Source organism: Rhinatrema bivittatum, chromosome 3 (genome assembly GCF_901001135.1).
Source record: "Rhinatrema bivittatum chromosome 3, aRhiBiv1.1, whole genome shotgun sequence".
Lineage (NCBI taxonomy): Eukaryota > Metazoa > Chordata > Amphibia > Gymnophiona > Rhinatrematidae > Rhinatrema > Rhinatrema bivittatum.
In genome coordinates this window covers 585324324-585343143 of record NC_042617.1, presented here as the reverse complement: position 1 = coordinate 585343143, position 18820 = coordinate 585324324, and the positions used below count along the sequence as shown (strand labels likewise).

Sequence of the window (18820 nt, the reverse complement as noted above, 5' to 3'; positions counted from 1 at the left end):
AAATTGAATATTATTATAATTTTTTTAATCACGAGCCTTCCCCGCCCACTCCTTGTAGTTTAATTTAGTCCATCTCAATGTGAGATGTCTGCATTCTATAGTTTTTTTTCTTATATTTTCAGTTTAAATCTAATTTAACACATGTTTAGCCTGCACGATCCTCCAACACAATTATAGGTACGTAATGAAAACATTTATCAACACAGGAACCAATACATTACAATAACCGAATCTGAAACAAAGGACTCTGCAGAAGAAATGCACAGAAACAAAAGAAAATAAATCTCTGCTTGGTTTCTTTTGTTCCTTAATCAACAAGTAAAACAATAAAACTAGATTAAGCAGTCTCGTCTGCGCCCCAGTCCAAAAGCTAGTTTGGCATTCTCATTGACTATAGTGAATAGGGCCTGGTTTGGTCACTGTAGCGCTATCCGGCGGTTTCCAGTTCAGTTTTTGTCTGCGCGTCTGTATTCCCACTTTATGGTTGCTCTGTTCCGTATTTGGGGAGGGTCTGTTTATGTCCTGCATGTGTGACTGAGGTGAGGCGTTCTCCTAATAGGAAGTGTATTCAGGCTTTCAGAGGGTCAAGCCCACACCCAGCACACGTCACAATAGGCCTCATACCCTATGGGTTCCCGGGGATTTCTGGCTGGCATCACAGCCGTGCATGGAAATGTAATGTACTTTGATATTTTATGTAAAATATAAATGCATAACTCTTAACTCTGTGTGTGTGGGGGAGGGGCGTTGTGCAAGGCTATAAGGTTTGCCTGGGGCACCTAATACCCCTGCATCAGCCACTGGTCCGGGGGATGGGGTCAGTTTTTAAACTTTGTATCACTGAAGGGAGCTGGGCTTTTTTTGGGTGGGATGGGGGGAGGGGGAGGCAGCACAGTAATTGTTCACACTGGGCAGTAAAAAACCTAGCACTGGCCCCTAGTGGTGTTATCTGTATGCACACCTGGCGCATTTGCACGGGGCTGCACACCCGGGGGAGGCGGCGAGCCGGCAGCAGCCGGAGAGGCCACAGGGCCACCAGCAGCTGAAGAAGGAAAGAGGCTGTAAGCCTTTGTGCCAACAACAATTGGGCCCTGCCTGAGGTGAGAAGTGGCTGCGGCAGCTATGCAAATATTTACAGGTAGTGAGCCAGCTGATCGCAGTTCAAACGCCTCTCAGGCCTCCCCAGCAGCAGCTTTGTCATTATTGGGAGCCCAGGAAATTAGGCCTAGAGTGTGCATGCAGCAGAGATGCTCCATGCTATGTGCTGTGTGCAGAGTCCAGGAGAAACGGAGCAGGAACAGGGATGCATGGGAAGGAGGAGAGGGAGACCCAGCTACAGGGCAGAGGCAGCAGAACTGCAAATCCGAGTCGTGGTGGATAAGTGCAAGCAGGCTGTGCTGCAGGTAAGCCGTAGGTCATAATCTGCCTGGAAAAAAACACAACAGGGGATTGCAGGACAGAGAGCGAGAGAGGCTGCGTCAGAGAGCAGAGCTGGGGGAGGGAAAGAGAGCAGCCCTAAGGGGAGAACAGGGCCTCCGATAGCAGGACCTGGGGAAATGGCATGGAGGGACAAAAAGATAGCTGGAGAGGAGAGAGTGTGGAGGGATTAAGTGGGAGAGTGGAAATTTGCAGATTGAAGGGAGAGCAGGGACTCAGATTGGGTGGGGGAGGGGGGGATTGAGGGAGAGAGCAGAACGGAGGGAGAGAGAGAGTGGCCCTAGGTGGGAGAGAAGCTTGGGTATGGGAAAGCAGGAATTTGGATTGGGGGCCTGAGTGGGAGAGCAGTAACGTAGGGAATGGAGAGAAGGGAAGAGCGAGGATTGGGGGTTGAGATGGGGTGAGGATCCCTGTGGAGGAAAGAGCAAAGACTCTGGGATTGAGTTGGCAGGGGGCGCATGGCAGAGGTTCTTCCTAAGGCACCTAATACTCTTGCACCGGCCCTGTACACTTCCTACTTTCTTTCCAAAACCTCACTCACAGGACTTCACCCCCGAGACTGCAGGTGGGCATTGGCCTTCTATAAGCGTAGAATGCAAGATCATAGACGATCATCTCAGCTGTTCATGTCAACTGATCCCAATAGGTTGGGAACTGCAATTGCAAAACAAACTTTTTCTAATTGGATAACCTCATGCATATACTATACAGCTGCCACTCCCAATCTATACCCCTGCAGTACCCTGTACAAACACACCAGGTACTATACAGCTGCCACTCCCAATCTATACCCCTGCAGTACCCTGTACAAACACACCAGGTACTATACAGCTGCCACTCCCAGTCTATACCCCTGCAGTACCCTGTACAAACACACCAGGTACTATACAGCTACCACTCCCAATCTATACCCCTGCAGTACCCTGTACAAACACACCAGGTACTATACAGCTGCCACTCCCAATCTATACCCCTGCAGTACCCTGTACAAACACAGCAGGTACTATACAGCTGCCACTCCCAATCTATACCCCTGCAGTACCCTGTACAAACACAGCAGGTACTATACAGCTGCCACTCCCAGTCTATACCACTGCAGTACCCTGTACACACACACCAGGTACTATACAGCTGCCACTCCCAGTCTATACCACTGCAGTACCCTGTACACACACACCAGGTACTATACAGCTACCACTCCCAGTCTATACCCCTGCAGTACCCTGTACACACACACCAGGTACTATACAGCTACCACTCCCAGTCTATACCCCTGCAGTACCCTGTACAAACACACCAGGTACTATACAGCTGCCACTCCCAGTCTATACCACTGCAGTACCCTGTACAAACACAGCAGGTACTATACAGCTGCCACTCCCAATCTATACCCCTGCAGTACCCTGTACAAACACACCAGGTACTATACAGCTGCCACTCCCAATCTATACCCCTGCAGTACCCTGTACACACACACCAAGTACTATACAGCTGCCACTCCCAATCTATACCCCTGCAGTACCCTGTACACACACACCAGGTACTATACAGCTACCACTCCCAGTCTATACCCCTGCAGTACCCTGTACACACACACCAGGTACTATACAGCTGCCACTCCCAGTCTATACCACTGCAGTACCCTGTACAAACACAGCAGGTACTATACAGCTACCACTCCCAATCTGTACCCCTGCAGTACCCTGTACACACACACCAGGTACTATACAGCTACCACTCCCAGTCTATACCCCTGCAGTACCCTGTACACACACACCAGGTACTATACAGCTGCCACTCCCAGTCTATACCACTGCAGTACCCTGTACACACACACCAGGTACTATACAGCTGCCACTCCCAGTCTATACCACTGCAGTACCCTGTACACACACACCAGGTACTATACAGCTACCACTCCCAGTCTATACCCCTGCAGTACCCTGTACACACACACCAGGTACTATACAGCTACCACTCCCAGTCTATACCCCTGCAGTACCCTGTACAAACACAGCAGGTACTATACAGCTGCCACTCCCAGTCTATACCACTGCAGTACCCTGTACAAACACAGCAGGTACTATACAGCTACCACTCCCAATCTATACCCCTGCAGTACCCTGTACAAACACACCAGGTACTATACAGCTGCCACTCCCAATCTATACCCCTGCAGTACCCTGTACACACACACCAGGTACTATACAGCTACCACTCCCAGTCTATACCCCTGCAGTACCCTGTACACACACACCAGGTACTATACAGCTGCCACTCCCAGTCTATACCACTGCAGTACCCTGTACAAACACAGCAGGTACTATACAGCTACCACTCCCAATCTGTACCCCTGCAGTACCCTGTACACACACACCAGGTACTATACAGCTACCACTCCCAGTCTATACCCCTGCAGTACCCTGTACACACACACCAAGTACTATACAGCTGCCACTCCCAATCTATACCCCTGCAGTACCCTGTACACACACACCAGGTACTATACAGCTACCACTCCCAGTCTATACCCCTGCAGTACCCTGTACACACACACCAGGTACTATACAGCTGCCACTCCCAGTCTATACCACTGCAGTACCCTGTACAAACACAGCAGGTACTATACAGCTACCACTCCCAATCTGTACCCCTGCAGTACCCTGTACACACACACCAGGTACTATACAGCTACCACTCCCAGTCTATACCCCTGCAGTACCCTGTACACACACACCAGGTACTATACAGCTGCCACTCCCAGTCTATACCACTGCAGTACCCTGTACACACACACCAGGTACTATACAGCTGCCACTCCCAGTCTATACCCCTGCAGTACCCTGTACACACACACCAGGTACTATACAGCTACCACTCCCAGTCTATACCCCTGCAGTACCCTGTACAAACACAGCAGGTACTATACAGCTGCCACTCCCAGTCTATACCACTGCAGTACCCTGTACAAACACAGCAGGTACTATACAGCTACCACTCCCAATCTATACCCCTGCAGTACCCTGTACAAACACACCAGGTACTATACAGCTGCCACTCCCAATCTATACCCCTGCAGTACCCTGTACACACACACCAGGTACTATACAGCTACCACTCCCAGTCTATACCCCTGCAGTACCCTGTACACACACACCAGGTACTATACAGCTACCACTCCCAGTCTATACCACTGCAGTACCCTGTACAAACACAGCAGGTACTATACAGCTACCACTCCCAATCTGTACCCCCTGCAGTACCCTGTACACACACACCAGGTACTATACAGCTACCACTCCCAGTCTATACCCCTGCAGTACCCTGTACACACACACCAGGTACTATACAGCTACCACTCCCAGTCTATACCCCTGCAGTACCCTGTACACACACACCAGGTACTATACAGCTACCACTCCCAATCTATACCCCTGCAGTACCCTGTACACACACACCAGGTACTATACAGCTACCACTCCCAGTCTATACCACTGCAGTACCCTGTACAAACACACCAGGTACTATACAGCTGCCACTCCCAGTCTATACCACTGCAGTACCCTGTACAAACACACCAGGTACTATACAGCTGCCACTCCCAGTCTATACCACTGCAGTACCCTGTACACACACACCAGGTACTATACAGCTGCCACTCCCAGTCTATACCCCTGCAGTACCCTGTACAAACACACCAGGTACTATACAGCTGCCACTCCCAGTCTATACCCCTGCAGTACCCTGTACAAACACACCAGGTACTATACAGCTGCCACTCCCAGTCTATACCACTGCAGTACCCTGTACACACACACACACCAGGTACTATACAGCTGCCACTCCCAGTCTATACCACTGCAGTACCCTGTCCAAACACACCAGGTACGGGCTATGGCTGCTTCATTAGCACACTCACGCAATGTACCAATGGAAGACATCTGTAAAGCAGCTACCTGGTCTTCTGTTCATACCTTTACTTCCCATTACTGCCTAGACAGAATGGCAACCAAGGATGGTTGGCTGGGAAGAGCAATACTGAACCAATTTTCATCCTAGATAACTGCAGTCCACAGAGGAGTTTGGGTTGTTAAAAAAAACAAAACAAAACAAAAACCAATTATCATAATAATGAATGAATAAACACTGAGTTCTCACTGAACTAAAGTTTGTTTTTAACCGCGCTCAGCTTGGTACTCCCCATGAAGCATGGCTAATTCAGCCTGCTTATCGGATAAATTTGTTTGCTTACTGTAAACGGTGTATTCTGTAGATAGCAGGATGAATTAGTCATGCGTTCCCACCCTCCTTCCTGGACAGCTTCATATTACATCTGGATTTTTTCTCAGTCTCTGCTTGGATAAGAGCCAAGGAGCCTTGAGGAACTATCCTTCCTGCTGGAACCACCGCATATGCCCAGTAGTTCAAAAGTTCTAAAGCTTTGAGAGAGAGCTCTGCCTTAGTCTGCCGCTCAATGACGTCGCCCGTGAAGCATGGCTAACTCATCCTGCTATCTGGGGGAAACACCATTTATAATAAGCAAACTTGCTTTTTTCCCCAGAGTGAAATAAGTTACTGTTGGAGGACTGGAAGGTTGTTGTACAGATAGATATTGCTTTGGTGCAGGATCGGTGCAAGGGTATTGGGCAAACCTTCAATTTTGCGCCCTCCCCCTTTGACACATAAGAGCATAAGATATGCCATATTGGATCAGACCAAGGGTCATTCAAGCCCAGTATCCTATCTCCAACAGTGGTCAATCCAAGTCACAAGTACCCAAACGTTAAATAGATCCCATGCTATTCCCTGTTCATTAATAGCAGTTTATGGACTTCTCCATGAATTTATCCAAACCTTTTTTAAACTCAGCTACACTAGTTGCCTTAACCACATCCTCTGGCAATGAATTCCAGAGCTGAAAAATAAATTTCTCCAATTTGTTTTAAATGTGCTACTTGCTAACTTCATAGAGTGCCTCCTAGTCCTTCAATTATCCAAAAGAGTAAATAACCATTTCACATTTACCCGTTCAAGTCCTTTCATGATTTTATAGACCTCTGTTATATACCTCCTCGGCCGTCTCTTCTCCAAGCTTGAACAGTCCTAACCTCTTAAGGCTTTCCTCATAAGAAACAATTCTATCCTCTTTATCATTTTGGTTGCCCTTCTCTGTACTTCCTCCAGTGCAACTATATCTTTTTTGAGATGCGGCGACCAGAACTGCACACAGTAATCAAGGTGCGGTCTCACCATGGAGCGATACAGAGGCATTATGACATCCATTGTTTTATTTGCCATTTTCTTCCTAATAATTCCTAACTGTTTGCTTTTTTTTGACTGCCACAGCACACTGAGCTGATGATTTCAATGTAATATCAACTATGATGCCCAGATCTTTTTCCTGGGTGGTAACTCCTAAATTGGAATCTAGCTACAGCAAGGGTTATTTTTCTCTATATGCATCATCTTGCACTTGTCCATATTATATTTCATCTGCTAGATCGATGTCCAATCTTCCAGGTTGCAAGGTCCTTCTGCAACTTATCACAATGCGCTTGTGATTTAACTACTCTGAATAATTTTGTGTCATCTGCAAATTTAATCACCTCATTCGTCATACCTCTTTCCAGATCACTTACCGGGGTACTAATTATATCACAATGACAGAGAGGAGCACTCGGGAGGCGGTGAGGTGCTTTATGTCCGGGACGGCATAGAGTCCAACAGGATAAACATCCTGCATGAGACTAAATGCAAAATTGAATCTTTATGGGTAGAAATCCCTTGTGTGTCGGGGAAGACTATAGTGATAGGGGTATACTACCGTCCACCTGGTCAAGATGGTGAGACGGACAGTGAAATGCTAAGAGAAATTAGGGAAGCTAACCAAATTGGTATTGCAGTAATAATGGGAGACTTCAATTACCCCAATATTGACTGGGTAAATGTATCATCGGGACATGCTAGAGAGATAATGTTCCTGGATGGAATAAATGATAGCTTTATGGAGCAATTGGTTCAGGAATCGACGAGAGAGGGAACAATTGTAGATCTAATTCTCAGTGGAGCACAGGACCTGGTGAGAGAGGTAACGGTGGTGGGGCCGCTTGGCAATAGTGATCATAATATGATCAAATTTGATTTAATGACTGGAAAAGGAACAGTGTGCAAATCCAAGGCTCTCGTGCTAAACTTTCAAAAGGGAAACTTTGATAAAATGAGAAAAATTGTTAGAAAAAAACTGAAAGGAGCAGCTACAAAAGTAAAAGGTGTGCAAGAGGCGTGGTCATTGTTAAAAAATACCATTCTGGAAGCACAGTCCAGATGTATTCCACACATTAAGAAAGGAGGAAAGAAGGCAAAACGATTACCAGCATGGTTAAAAGGGGAGGTGAAAGAAGCTATTTTAGCCAAAAGATTTTCATTCAAAAATTGGAAGAAGGATCCAACAGAAGAAAATAGGATAATGCATAAACATTGGCAAGTTAAATGTAAGACATTGATAAGACAGGCTAAGAGAGAATTTGAAAAGAAGTTGGCCGTAGAGACGAAAACTCACAGTAAAAACGTTTTTAAATATATTGAAGCAGCCTGTGAGGGGAGTCAGTTGGACCGTTAGATGATCGAGGGGTTAAAGGGGCACTTAGAGAAGATAAGGCCATCGTGGAAAGATTAAATGATTTCTTTGCTTCGATGTTTACTGAAGAGGATGTTGGGGAGGTACCCGTAATGGAGAAGGTTTTCATGAGTAATGATTCAGATGGACTGAATCAAATCACGATGAACCTAGAAGATGTGGTAGGCCTGATTGACAAACTGAAGAGTAATAAATCACCTGGACCGGATGGTATACACCCCAGAGTTCTGAAGGAACTAAAAAATGAAATTTGAGACCTATTAGTAAATATTTGTAACCTATCATTAAAATCATCCATTGTGCCTGAGGACTGGAGGGTGGCTAATGTAACACCAATATTTAAAAAGGGCTCCAGGGGCAATCTGGGAAACTACAGACTGGTTAGCCAGACTTCATTGCCAGGAAGAATAGTGGAAAGTGTTCTAAATTTCAAAATCACAGAACATATAGAAAGGCATGATTTAATGGAACAAAGTCAGCATGGCTTTACGCAAGACAAGGAGTTAATAAACATGTAGATAAAGGTGGATCGGTAGATGTAGTGTATTTGGATTTTCAGAAGGCATTTTACAGAGTTCCTCATGAGAGGCTTCTAGGAAAAGTAAAACGTGGCGATGTCTTTCGTGGATTGCAAACTGGCTAAAAGACAGGAAACAGAGTAGGATTAAATGGACAATTTTCTTAGTGGAAGGGAGTGGACAGTGGAGTGCCTCAGGGATCTGTATTGGGACCCGTACTTTTCAATATATTTATAAATGATCTGGAAAATACGACGAGTAAAGTAATCAAATTTGTAAATGATACAAAATTATTCAGAGTAGTTAAATCACAAGCATTGTGATAAATTGCAGGAAGACCTTGTAAGACTGGAAGATTGGGCATCCAAATGGCAGATGAAATTTTCTGTGGATAAGTGCAAGGTGATGCATATAGGGAAAAATAACCCATGCTATAGTTACACTTTGTTAGGTTCCATATTAGGTGCTACAACCCAAGAAAGAGATCTAGGTGTCATAGTGGATAACACATTGAAATTGTCAGCTCAGTGTGCTGCGGCAGTCAAAAAAGCAAACAGAATATTGGGAATTATTAGAAAGGGAATGGTGAATAAAACGGAAAATGTCATAATGCCTCTGTATCGCTCCATGGTGAGACCGCACCTTGAATACTGTGAACAATTCTGGTTGCCACATCTCAAAAAGATATAATTGCGATGGAGAAGGTACAGAGAAGGGCAACCAAAATGATAAAGGGGATGGAACAGCTCCCCTATGAGGAAAGACTAAAGAGGTTAGGACTTTTCAGTTTGGAGAAGAGACGACTGAGGGGGGATATGATAGAGGTCTTTAAAATCATGAGAGGTCTAGAACGGGTAGATGTGAATCGGTTATTTACTCTTTCGGATAGTAGAAAGACTAGGGGGCACTCCATGAAGTTAGCATGTGGCACATTTAAAACTAATCGGAGAAAGTTCTTTTCCACTCAACGCAGAATTAAGCTCTGGAATTTGTTGCCAGAGGATGTGGTTAGTGCAGTTAGTATAGCTGTGTTTAAAAAAGGATTGGATAAGTTCTTGGAGGAGAAGTCCATTACCTGCTATTAATTAAGTTAACTTAGAAAATAGCCACTGCTATTACTAGCAGTGGTAACATGGAATAGACTTAGTTTTTGGGTACTTGCCAGGTTCGTATGGCCTGGATTGGCCACTGTTGGAAACAGGATGCTGGGCTTGATGGACCCTTGGTCTGACCCAGTATGGCATCTTCTTATGTTCTAAACAGATTGTATACTGGAAGGAGAATACTCTCCCGACCCTGGTCAGGACCCACAGGCTGGGCTTTCCTGCTTTTGCTTCCTGGACCTGCAGAAACAACAAAAATGTTAACTTCTCTGCACTCTCTGAAAACCTGAAGGAACTGCCTCCCGAGCTCAGTTTGGAGAGCTCCTCTCAGGGGGGCGGCCATTCCAGACTCCACAAGGGGAGGGATTGCATTGGAATGGCACCTCCCACTACTCTAACCTTCCCTCTAGAGCAGAGCTTTCCAAACTTTTCATGTTGGTGACACACTTTTTAGACAAACATAATTTCACGACACGGTAATTCAGTCTACTAGTAAACCAGAGGTTAAAGGTTAAACGAACGAAACATATTTCGACAATTTCTGTATGTTTCCTTCAATATATACATAAATAAAATGTTTCACGACACAACCTATCTCATGAAAACCTTAAATTTATATTAAAAATATATATTCCAAGATTCATGTTATTGTTATAATTTATGAGAAACAATAATAAAACAAATTGTCTGTCCCCCACACACTCATCTCTCTCCTCCCCCCAGCACATGTCTGTCCCCCACACACTCATCTCTCTCCTCCCCCCAGCACATGTCTGTCCCCCACACACTCATCTCTCTCCTCCCCCCAGCACATGTCTGTACCCCACACACTCATATCTCTCCCCCTCAAGCACATGTCTGACCCCCACACACTCATTTCTCTCCCCCCAGCACATGTCTGTCCCCCCAGCACGTTTGCCCCCCACTCACTCATCTCTCTCCCCCCAGCACATGTCTGGCCCCCACACTCATGTACCTCGTCTTTTTGATTGTTGCCAGTTAAGTGCTTCACTCCCTTCCATGATCACCAGACACTGCTGCTTGCAGTCAGTACTCCTCATGGCCAGGCCTCATCGGCAGCAGCAGCCAATGCAAGGATGGCTGGGCTCGTTCCACCCACCAAGCCCCCCAAAAAACACGATTGACAGCAAAAACCACCCAATAATAAGCAACCCATAAACTGAAAAAAAAAAGTGAATCTCTAGGAAAAAAAAAGCCCAAACTCGCATCAGAGTTGACCGGGCTTGCGCGACACACCTGCACACTGCAGGCGACACACTAACGTGTCCCGACACACAGTTTGGAAAGCTCTGCTCTAGAGCTTAGCTTAGGGTTCACCCAAGTCTGATTAGTGGCAGGACTGTGGTCCCACTTCCTGTGGGAATAAAGGTTCTTGCTTTTGGGGTATCACCTTTGGAATACCCCAAAAGCAAGAACCTTTATTCCCACAGGAAGTGGGCCCTGCAGACAAAACATTTGCTTGCATTCTGTGCTGCTGCTGCTAAATGTGCTTTTGCTTCGCCTGAGTTAGTGTGAGACCTGTTAAACACTTGCAAATTAGAACCTAAGACTTTCCATTCTGGGTCAGACCAAGGGTCCATCAAGCCCAGTATCCTGTTTCCAACTGGCCAAGCCAGGTCACAAGTACCTGGCAGGATCCCAAACAGTACATTTACATTTATTAGATTAATGAATTGCCTAACACAAAAAAGCCTAGGTGATGAACAAAATTAAAACATATATAATAATTAAAACAACTCAAAATAAATACAGAGTAAAACAGTACATAATAAAATTAAAATACAATAGGAAAAAGAGCAGCAAGAATAAAATTTGAATTACAAATAACAAAACCTGAACAAAACGTTTTCAAAAGCCCTTTAAAGGTCTTGACTGAGTCACACTGGTGAATCTCTGTGGGATGGATTTCATGCTACTAACGCCCAGGGATAAGCAATGGATTTCTGCAGCTCCACCTTAATAATGGTTTATGAACTTTTCCTCCAGGAACTTGTCCAAACTCTTTTTTTTAAATGCAACTATACTAATAGCTTTCACCACATCCTCTGGCAACGAATTCCAGGGCTTACTTCTGCATTGAGTAAAAAAATATTTTCTTTTATTAGTTGTAAATATTTAGTAACTTCATTGTGTCCCCCCCTTGTCTTTGAACTTTTCAAAAAAGTTAACAACTGGTTAATGTTTACTCCACTCATTATTTTATAGACCTCTATCACATGTCCCCTCAGCCATCTCTTCTCCAAGCTGAAGAGCCCTAACCTCTTCAGCCTTTCCTCACAGGGGAATCGTTCCATCCCCTTTATCATTTTGGTCGCCCTTCTCTGAACCTTTTCTAATTCTGCTATATCTTCCTTGAGATGTGGTGACCAGAACTGCACACAGTACTCAAGATCAGGTCGCACCACAGAGTGATACAGAGGAGTTATGATAGTCTCTGTTTTATTCTCCACTCCTTTCCTAATAATCCCCGGCATTCTATCTGCTTTCTCGACTGCTGCTGTACAATGAAGATCTTTATCCTGAATGGTGACTCCTAATGTGGAACCTTGCATGGTGTAGCTGTAATCTACTCTTCCCTAAGTGCATCACTTTGCCCTTGTCCACATTAAATTTAATTTGCCATTTGCATATGCAGAGCCCCAGTTTTGCAAGGTCCTCAAGTTTCTCACAGTCCTCATGTGATTTAACAACTTAGAATAATTTTGTGTTGTGTGCACATTTGATCACCTCGCTCATTTGTCCCTATTTCCAGGTCGTTTGTAAATATGTGAAAAAGCAGTGGTCCCAGAACAGATCCCTGGGGCACGCTACTATTTACTTTATAGACCTCTATCTGTTTCATCTGTAGTGCTGACAGTGCCAGGCTGTGGTCGCCTTGTAAGTAAATATTTGGCATTATTGGAGAAGTGGGTAGCATACACATTCCTGCACAATTAAAACTTCAACTAGAAGCCTGTGTTCTGTTTTTCAGTAAAGTCCTGATGCAATTTCTAAACTTAAGTGACCTACAAAAGAAAACTCATCTTATTCATGTTGTGGGAAACTGAGCAGTGTTTCCCAGGCGGGAGGCACAAAACCACCCGGACTCCAACGCGGATAAAACTTTATTCAAATTACAGCACTTCAGCACAATAGACCGACTGCCTACCTTTTGTAGTACAGGTCCCACTCCCTGGGATCTGGGTCAGGATAGATTTACAGGAGCTGCCTCTCCTGGAGACCCGGGGGCCTCCTGAACCCAGCCGGAGTTACACTCTTAGGCTCCCCAGCTGCTCCCGCCCACAGAGTTCTCTTCCTCTAGCCTGGTCCTACACATGCAACAGGGGGGGAAATGGGGTCGCTCCGTTATACGTTCATTACACAATCTTAATAACAGGAAAAGTTATAAACAAAGCCCTACTGTCATAATACATGACTTGGCCTCACCAGTCTCTGTGTATCAAGAAAATCAACAGTGTTTGCCAGGTGAGCACAAACATGAATTTCCTTACTTGAGTGGTTCATGGACAGGTGTAGTTGTTCGGAAGTGTAGACTTTTTTTTTTGGGGGGGGGGGGGGGGGGTTGCCGGATGGCTGCTTTGCGTGTGTGTGTGATATTTTTGTTTCTTTTTTTTTTTTTTGGCATGCTCTTTGCAGAGGTGAAGGTTGATATCAGTCTTTTGTTTCCACCCTACCCATTCAGGTTGTCGGGATTGTTTTAGGAGAACCATGGAGAGTTCCTGGGGGCTTCTGATAGGACTGGGTTTGAGAGGGGCTGGAGTCTCGGCCTGAGAGAGAGAGAATCCATCGTTCCCTAGCTGGACTAGAAGGCTTGGTGGCTCTCAGGTGATGGGTAATAGTTCTGCTTGATTGGATTGGGTCAGGTTCTTGATGGGAGGTCTGGATATAGGAGCACTGAGGATTTTATTCAGGAATGGGACAGTGGCCTGGACAAGTTTTACAGTCCAATCAGTAAACGGTGAGCAGTGAGTCTTGGTTCTGGCAGATCGGAAAACTTAAGAGTGTGACCATGCCTGGGTGTGTGGGGACCTTGATTACTTGGGAGAGGTGAAGGTCATCCGTGTTACGCTGGAAGCTGGCTACGCGCCCAAGTATTTTCATGTGCGGAGGATGTGCATAAAGATGAATTTTAAAAGTCCGACGCGCACATTGATTAGGAGATGAGCGAATATGTCGGGCTCGCACGCGCCAAGCGGATTTTAAAAGCCGCCCGGATATTCGCGTCTCTCTCGCTGCGTGCACAAAGAAAAGCCTCTCTTTGGTTTTTGGGTTGTGTGTTTTTTTTTTCAAGGGGCAGGCATGGACGTTCCAGAATTTTAAACTGAAATTTGCAGGTAAATACTTATGGGACCCGGCGCGCTATGAATGCTGCGTAAGTGATAAAACCAAAATAAATCTAGGCAGATCAGCGGGGGTTTTAAGGGTCAGTGCTAAGGGGGAAGGAAGGCTATTAAACTACCACTTATGTGGTAGAAACGGGATTTATGCGCACGCTTAAAATTGAGCGCGTATGTGTGCGGCCAGGCTATTTTATAACTTGCATGCATGTACCCGCGTATCTTATAAAATATACTTCTGTGCGCAAAACCTTAAAATTCTGCATACTTTAAATTGCTCAGAATAACACAACATCCATAACGGTCCTTAAGAAATTAATCTAAAATGTAATACAGAAAAAAAGATGCAGAGTTTTAAATATTTTGAGCAGAATTTCCCTAGAAATTCACTGTAAGAGTGTCCCTTCCACTCGCTCTCCCTACTCCCCTGGCCACTTTGTCCTCTCAGGCCCCAACTCCTCCACCTGCCACTGTCTCTCCCCCCTTCCCCCTCTAGGCTCAACCCTTTCCATTCTATCTCCATTCCCAGAGTTTGACTCCTCTCTCAGTACTGCCCCTCACACAGGCTTGCTTTCTTTCTCTCTCTAATACACACACATTCTCCCTCTCTGTAATGCACATACATACATCCCATCATACAGGCAGACTCTCTCACACACACACATCCCCTCATCCAGGCTCCCTCTCTCTCTCTCTTTCATGTACACACACATCCTCTCATACAGGCGCTCTCTCTCTCTCTCTTGCGCGTACACACACACTCATAGGCTCCCTCTCTCTCACACACAAAGCCTTAAACAGGCTACCGATGTCTCTCTCTCACACATCCCCTGCACACTGGCTCCCTCTCTTGCTCACACACTCCTTACACAGAGGTTCCCTCTCTCGTTCATGCACCCCCTACACATCGGTTCCCTCTCTCGCTCACGCATCCCCTATACATAGGCTTCCTCTCTTTCTCACACACAAATATCCTTTCACGCTTGCTCCCTTCCCACAGGCTTTTTCTTACACATACACATATTCTCACACAGGTTCCCTCACTGACAAACAAATAAGCACGTTAACATACACACAATCCCTTTTTCACACACACACCAGCTCCCAATCTCTCTCACAGAATAACCTTCCTTCACAGTCTCCTCACATAGACTCACTCTCTCTGGCAGCCACACCCATGTACTCTCACACATGCTCTCTCACCCCCAAGGCACCCAATCTTACACACACCTCTACACGCAGACTCGCTCTTGCCTGCGCCTGCTTCATCTTTGCCGCAAGCCCGACAGCCTTCACTCGCGGCTCTCCGGGGCCTGCTCCTTCTTCGCCGTGAGCGGGATGGGCTCCACTCACGGCAGGCCGGGGCCTGTTGGATCTATGCGAAAATCTGCAGAGAAAATGGAAATTCTGTGCAGCTGCACAGGAGGGGGAATTCCGCGCAAATTCTGAGTTCCGCGGTAATGCATAATTCCCCCGGGACTGAAAATAGCCGCGTCCCTGGGGGCCGGCCAACGAACACTCGCACACGTGCGCGCCTGTAAAAACGTTGCTCTCATAATGTGTGAAACATCTGCCTTTGCGCAATAACTGCTGTGATTATGTGCACGTAACAATTATCGTGTCCTTTTCTAAAATGGGTGTGGAAAGTAATCTGGCTCCCTGCATTTAAAAAGCGTTTGTGTGCCGCAGCCTACGCGCATGCTTTCGGGACTGAACATTTCTAAAATGTGCAACTCCTGCTGTTCGGGATTTATAGAACAAGGCACAACTTTGCGCGCTCTCTTACGCACGGGCGTGCTGACTCGACGCGCGCTGTTGAAAATTATTCTCCCTGCGTATTACTTTGGCAGCACAGGTAAAACTTCTTCTAGCAGTAAGTTTCCTGAATCTGAATGTTTATTATAACCCTGTCTTTTCTCCTTCTATTTTAATCACGTCTGGGGCAGTTTTCATGCGCTGCATTGTCCCCTGCCGGGCCTGCAGGCCGCACTTTCAAAGGGAAGCCCCCAGGGGGGTGCTTGGTAGGTTGCATTTCTCGTTTCCTGGCCTTAAAAAGAAGTGGCAGGTATTTATCTTCTCCGAGTGATTGGTGCCTGGAGGCAATGCCTGTTTGTCAGGAAGCAGGCGCTGCTGGTTCTCCAGGTCTTTCTTTGAACGGGGATAAGGTCCCGATTGCAGTCTGGGGTCTGGTTCTGGACCATTTACCGTAGTTTTACAGCCGCAGTCTCGTCACAGACAGAAGGGGCCGGCCAGTCCCCTCAGACTGCTCTCCCGCATGCCCCGCTGACACTAGAGGCCTTGGCTAGCTGCTGATTTTCATGTATTTATTTTTCTGTTTACTTAATTCTTGTTCTCTATCCAGGAAGACGGGGCCCAAGCTGAAAGAGTGAGAGGAGGGAGGAGAAGGCTGGCGGGAGACTTTTGCAGTGGGGGTGAGATGGGGGAGCAGTTTAGCTCAATTGAACATGAAACTGTGTTTATGGCAGTGACCCATCTGAAAGAGAGACAGACGGATACCATGGGACTATGTCTAAGGCTGCTCAGCCGACCTCCACCATGGGATGAAAATGAGGGGTGCATCAGAGGTGGGGTAATTGTACGCAGTGGGGGATGCGCAGTAACAGCATTTCACCAAATCCATCACTGTCTCTTTAGATCTGTCTGTCTGTCAGTGTCCGTCTGTGGCCACCCAGCAGGGACTGTTTCCTGTGTGTATTTGCGCAGGTCCTCTCCTAGCTCCGTATGAACAGGTTAGTACTGGCGTTTCAGTCTGGGGAGCTTCCAGCCAGGGTCATCCATCGATCGCAGGTATAAACGGTGAGGAAGACGGGGGCTGATTCCTTTCCCTGTGTTTCCCCTTCAGCTCCTGAAGAAAAGGAGGCGATTAAAGGGCAGTACGAGAGGCTGCAGGAGGCTTACGGCTGCTTGGGTGTGCTGCGGCTGAAGTGCGGTGAGTAAGTTTATCTGGCGGGGCCTTTCTGCTGATGTCCAGCTCAGTTTGCTTTCGGTGGTGGTTTCTGGCTGCAGGGCAGACATTGCCTGAGCTTGTAATCGTTTTGGGGGGGGGGGGGGGCGCATGGTGATCTGACTTAAAACGCTCGCAGCCCCGTTCGGACTTGCCTTTGGCTCGCGTCTCCCGTTTAGGTCAGCTCAGTCAGTCTGACTCCCGTCTGCTTATACCCGTCCTCTGCTCAAGGCGCAGGCCTGCACGCACAAGGCTTCAGCTGGGCTCATTCAGGCCCATACGGGAGGCCCAGCGCACCGTTTAGCCCCCCTGAAACTAATAGTGCTCATCACATGCGAATGCATATTGATGAGCACTATTAGTCACCCGAAATACAGAAAGTAAAATGTTCAGCCAAGTTCAGCACATTTTACTCTCAGAAATTAACGCCTGCCCAGAAGGCACTGGGCAATTGTACAGAAAAGCAGAAAAAAACTGCTTTTCTGTGCACCCTCCGACTTAATATCATAGCGATATTAAGTCGGAGGCCCCGAAAATAAATAAATAAAACTTCTTTAAAACAAAAAAAAAAAAAAAAAGAAAATCTGCCCGCGGGTTGGAAGACGGACGCTCAACTTTGCCAGCATCCGTTTTCCGAACCCCCTGACTGTCAGCGGGTTCGACAACCAACGCCGGTAAAATTAAGCATCGGCTGTGAAACCTGCTGACAGCCGCCGCTTCCACCAATAAGGAGGCGCTAGGGACGCCTCATCAGCGCCGACAGTAATTTAAATACTGAATCGCACGCGTGGGGAGAGCGGGCGCTCCCGCAGTTTTGGGGGTTTTTCGGCCTGAAAGTGATTTAAAAAGAGATTTTCCTGATCTCCCACCAACTCCCCTCCCACCTCTTATTACCCACACAGAAAAAAAGGAATTTCACGCCTCACAAGTTGGATCAGGAAAGGGGCAGAAGATTCGGTGCCTCTGCACCATCAGTCATTACTGGCAGAATTAAGAGCACTGGTAGTAGTAGCAGCAGTACAAAAAAAAGGGAATATTTGCCTCTAAGCTAAAAAGAGATTTCTTGGGCCTTGCGTCTGCATAAATATCAGAGGGCGATGGGATGGGGACGGGGAAGTCAGGGGCAGCAGGAGAGAAGCACAGGTAAGAAAATAAGAACATAAGAAATTTCCATGCTGGGTCAGACCAAGGATCCATCAAGCCCAGCATCCTGTTTCCAACAGTGGTCAATCCAGGCCATAAGAACCTGGCAATTACCCAATTAACCAAAATTGCCTCACCTGTGGGCAGAAGAAAGGAGGCTAAAGCAGTAGCCCCAAGTTACTTCTCAGCGTTGCCGCTGGACGCGCTCGCCGGCTGCGCTAGGACGGGGACCCTGGTCGAGCTGAGGCTTCGTCTGCTCCCCAGGGCCCTGTTCCCAGATGAAGGGCGTAGAGGCCCGGCCCAGCATGAAGTTGATATTTATGCGTTTTTTGAAACTGCAAATGTGTCCCGAATCCTCTCTGGATCATGGCTGATGGAGTCGGGAAACAGCCAGTCCTGGGGGGGGGGGGTCACGGGGCATCAGGGCATTGCTGGTGCTGACTCAGTCACCACTTCCTGCAGCTGCTCTCATTGACTGGAAGGGACGTGTGGAAGTTAAGTCCTAAGCGCTGCGCTGCTGCCAGAGCTTTACCTGTGATCGTGGGGGGCTCAGCAGCTGCGGCAGTGCCCCCCCCTGGCTTGTTCCCGGAGTTAAGGCGGGAGCCCGCGGCTACTCGGACACGCAATGCCCGCGACTGCTCACGGGGCAGGGGAAGGAA

At 46.9% G+C, this 18820-nt stretch overlaps 1 protein-coding gene across 4 annotated transcripts in view; it reads left to right on the top strand.

Annotated features, from left to right (window-relative positions):
• Positions 1-18820, top strand: part of SYNJ2 (synaptojanin 2) — a 257365-nt gene that overhangs the window by 33848 nt on the left and 204697 nt on the right. For 3 of the 4 annotated variants that reach the window (XM_029596673.1, XM_029596671.1, XM_029596674.1), the window contains exon 2: positions 16917-17003. The exons of the other annotated variant lie outside the window; for it this stretch is intronic. In XM_029596673.1, coding sequence (XP_029452533.1) covers positions 16917-17003 — 87 coding nt within the window. The remainder of the gene's footprint in view (positions 1-16916; positions 17004-18820) is intronic. 4 annotated transcript variants of the gene reach the window in all.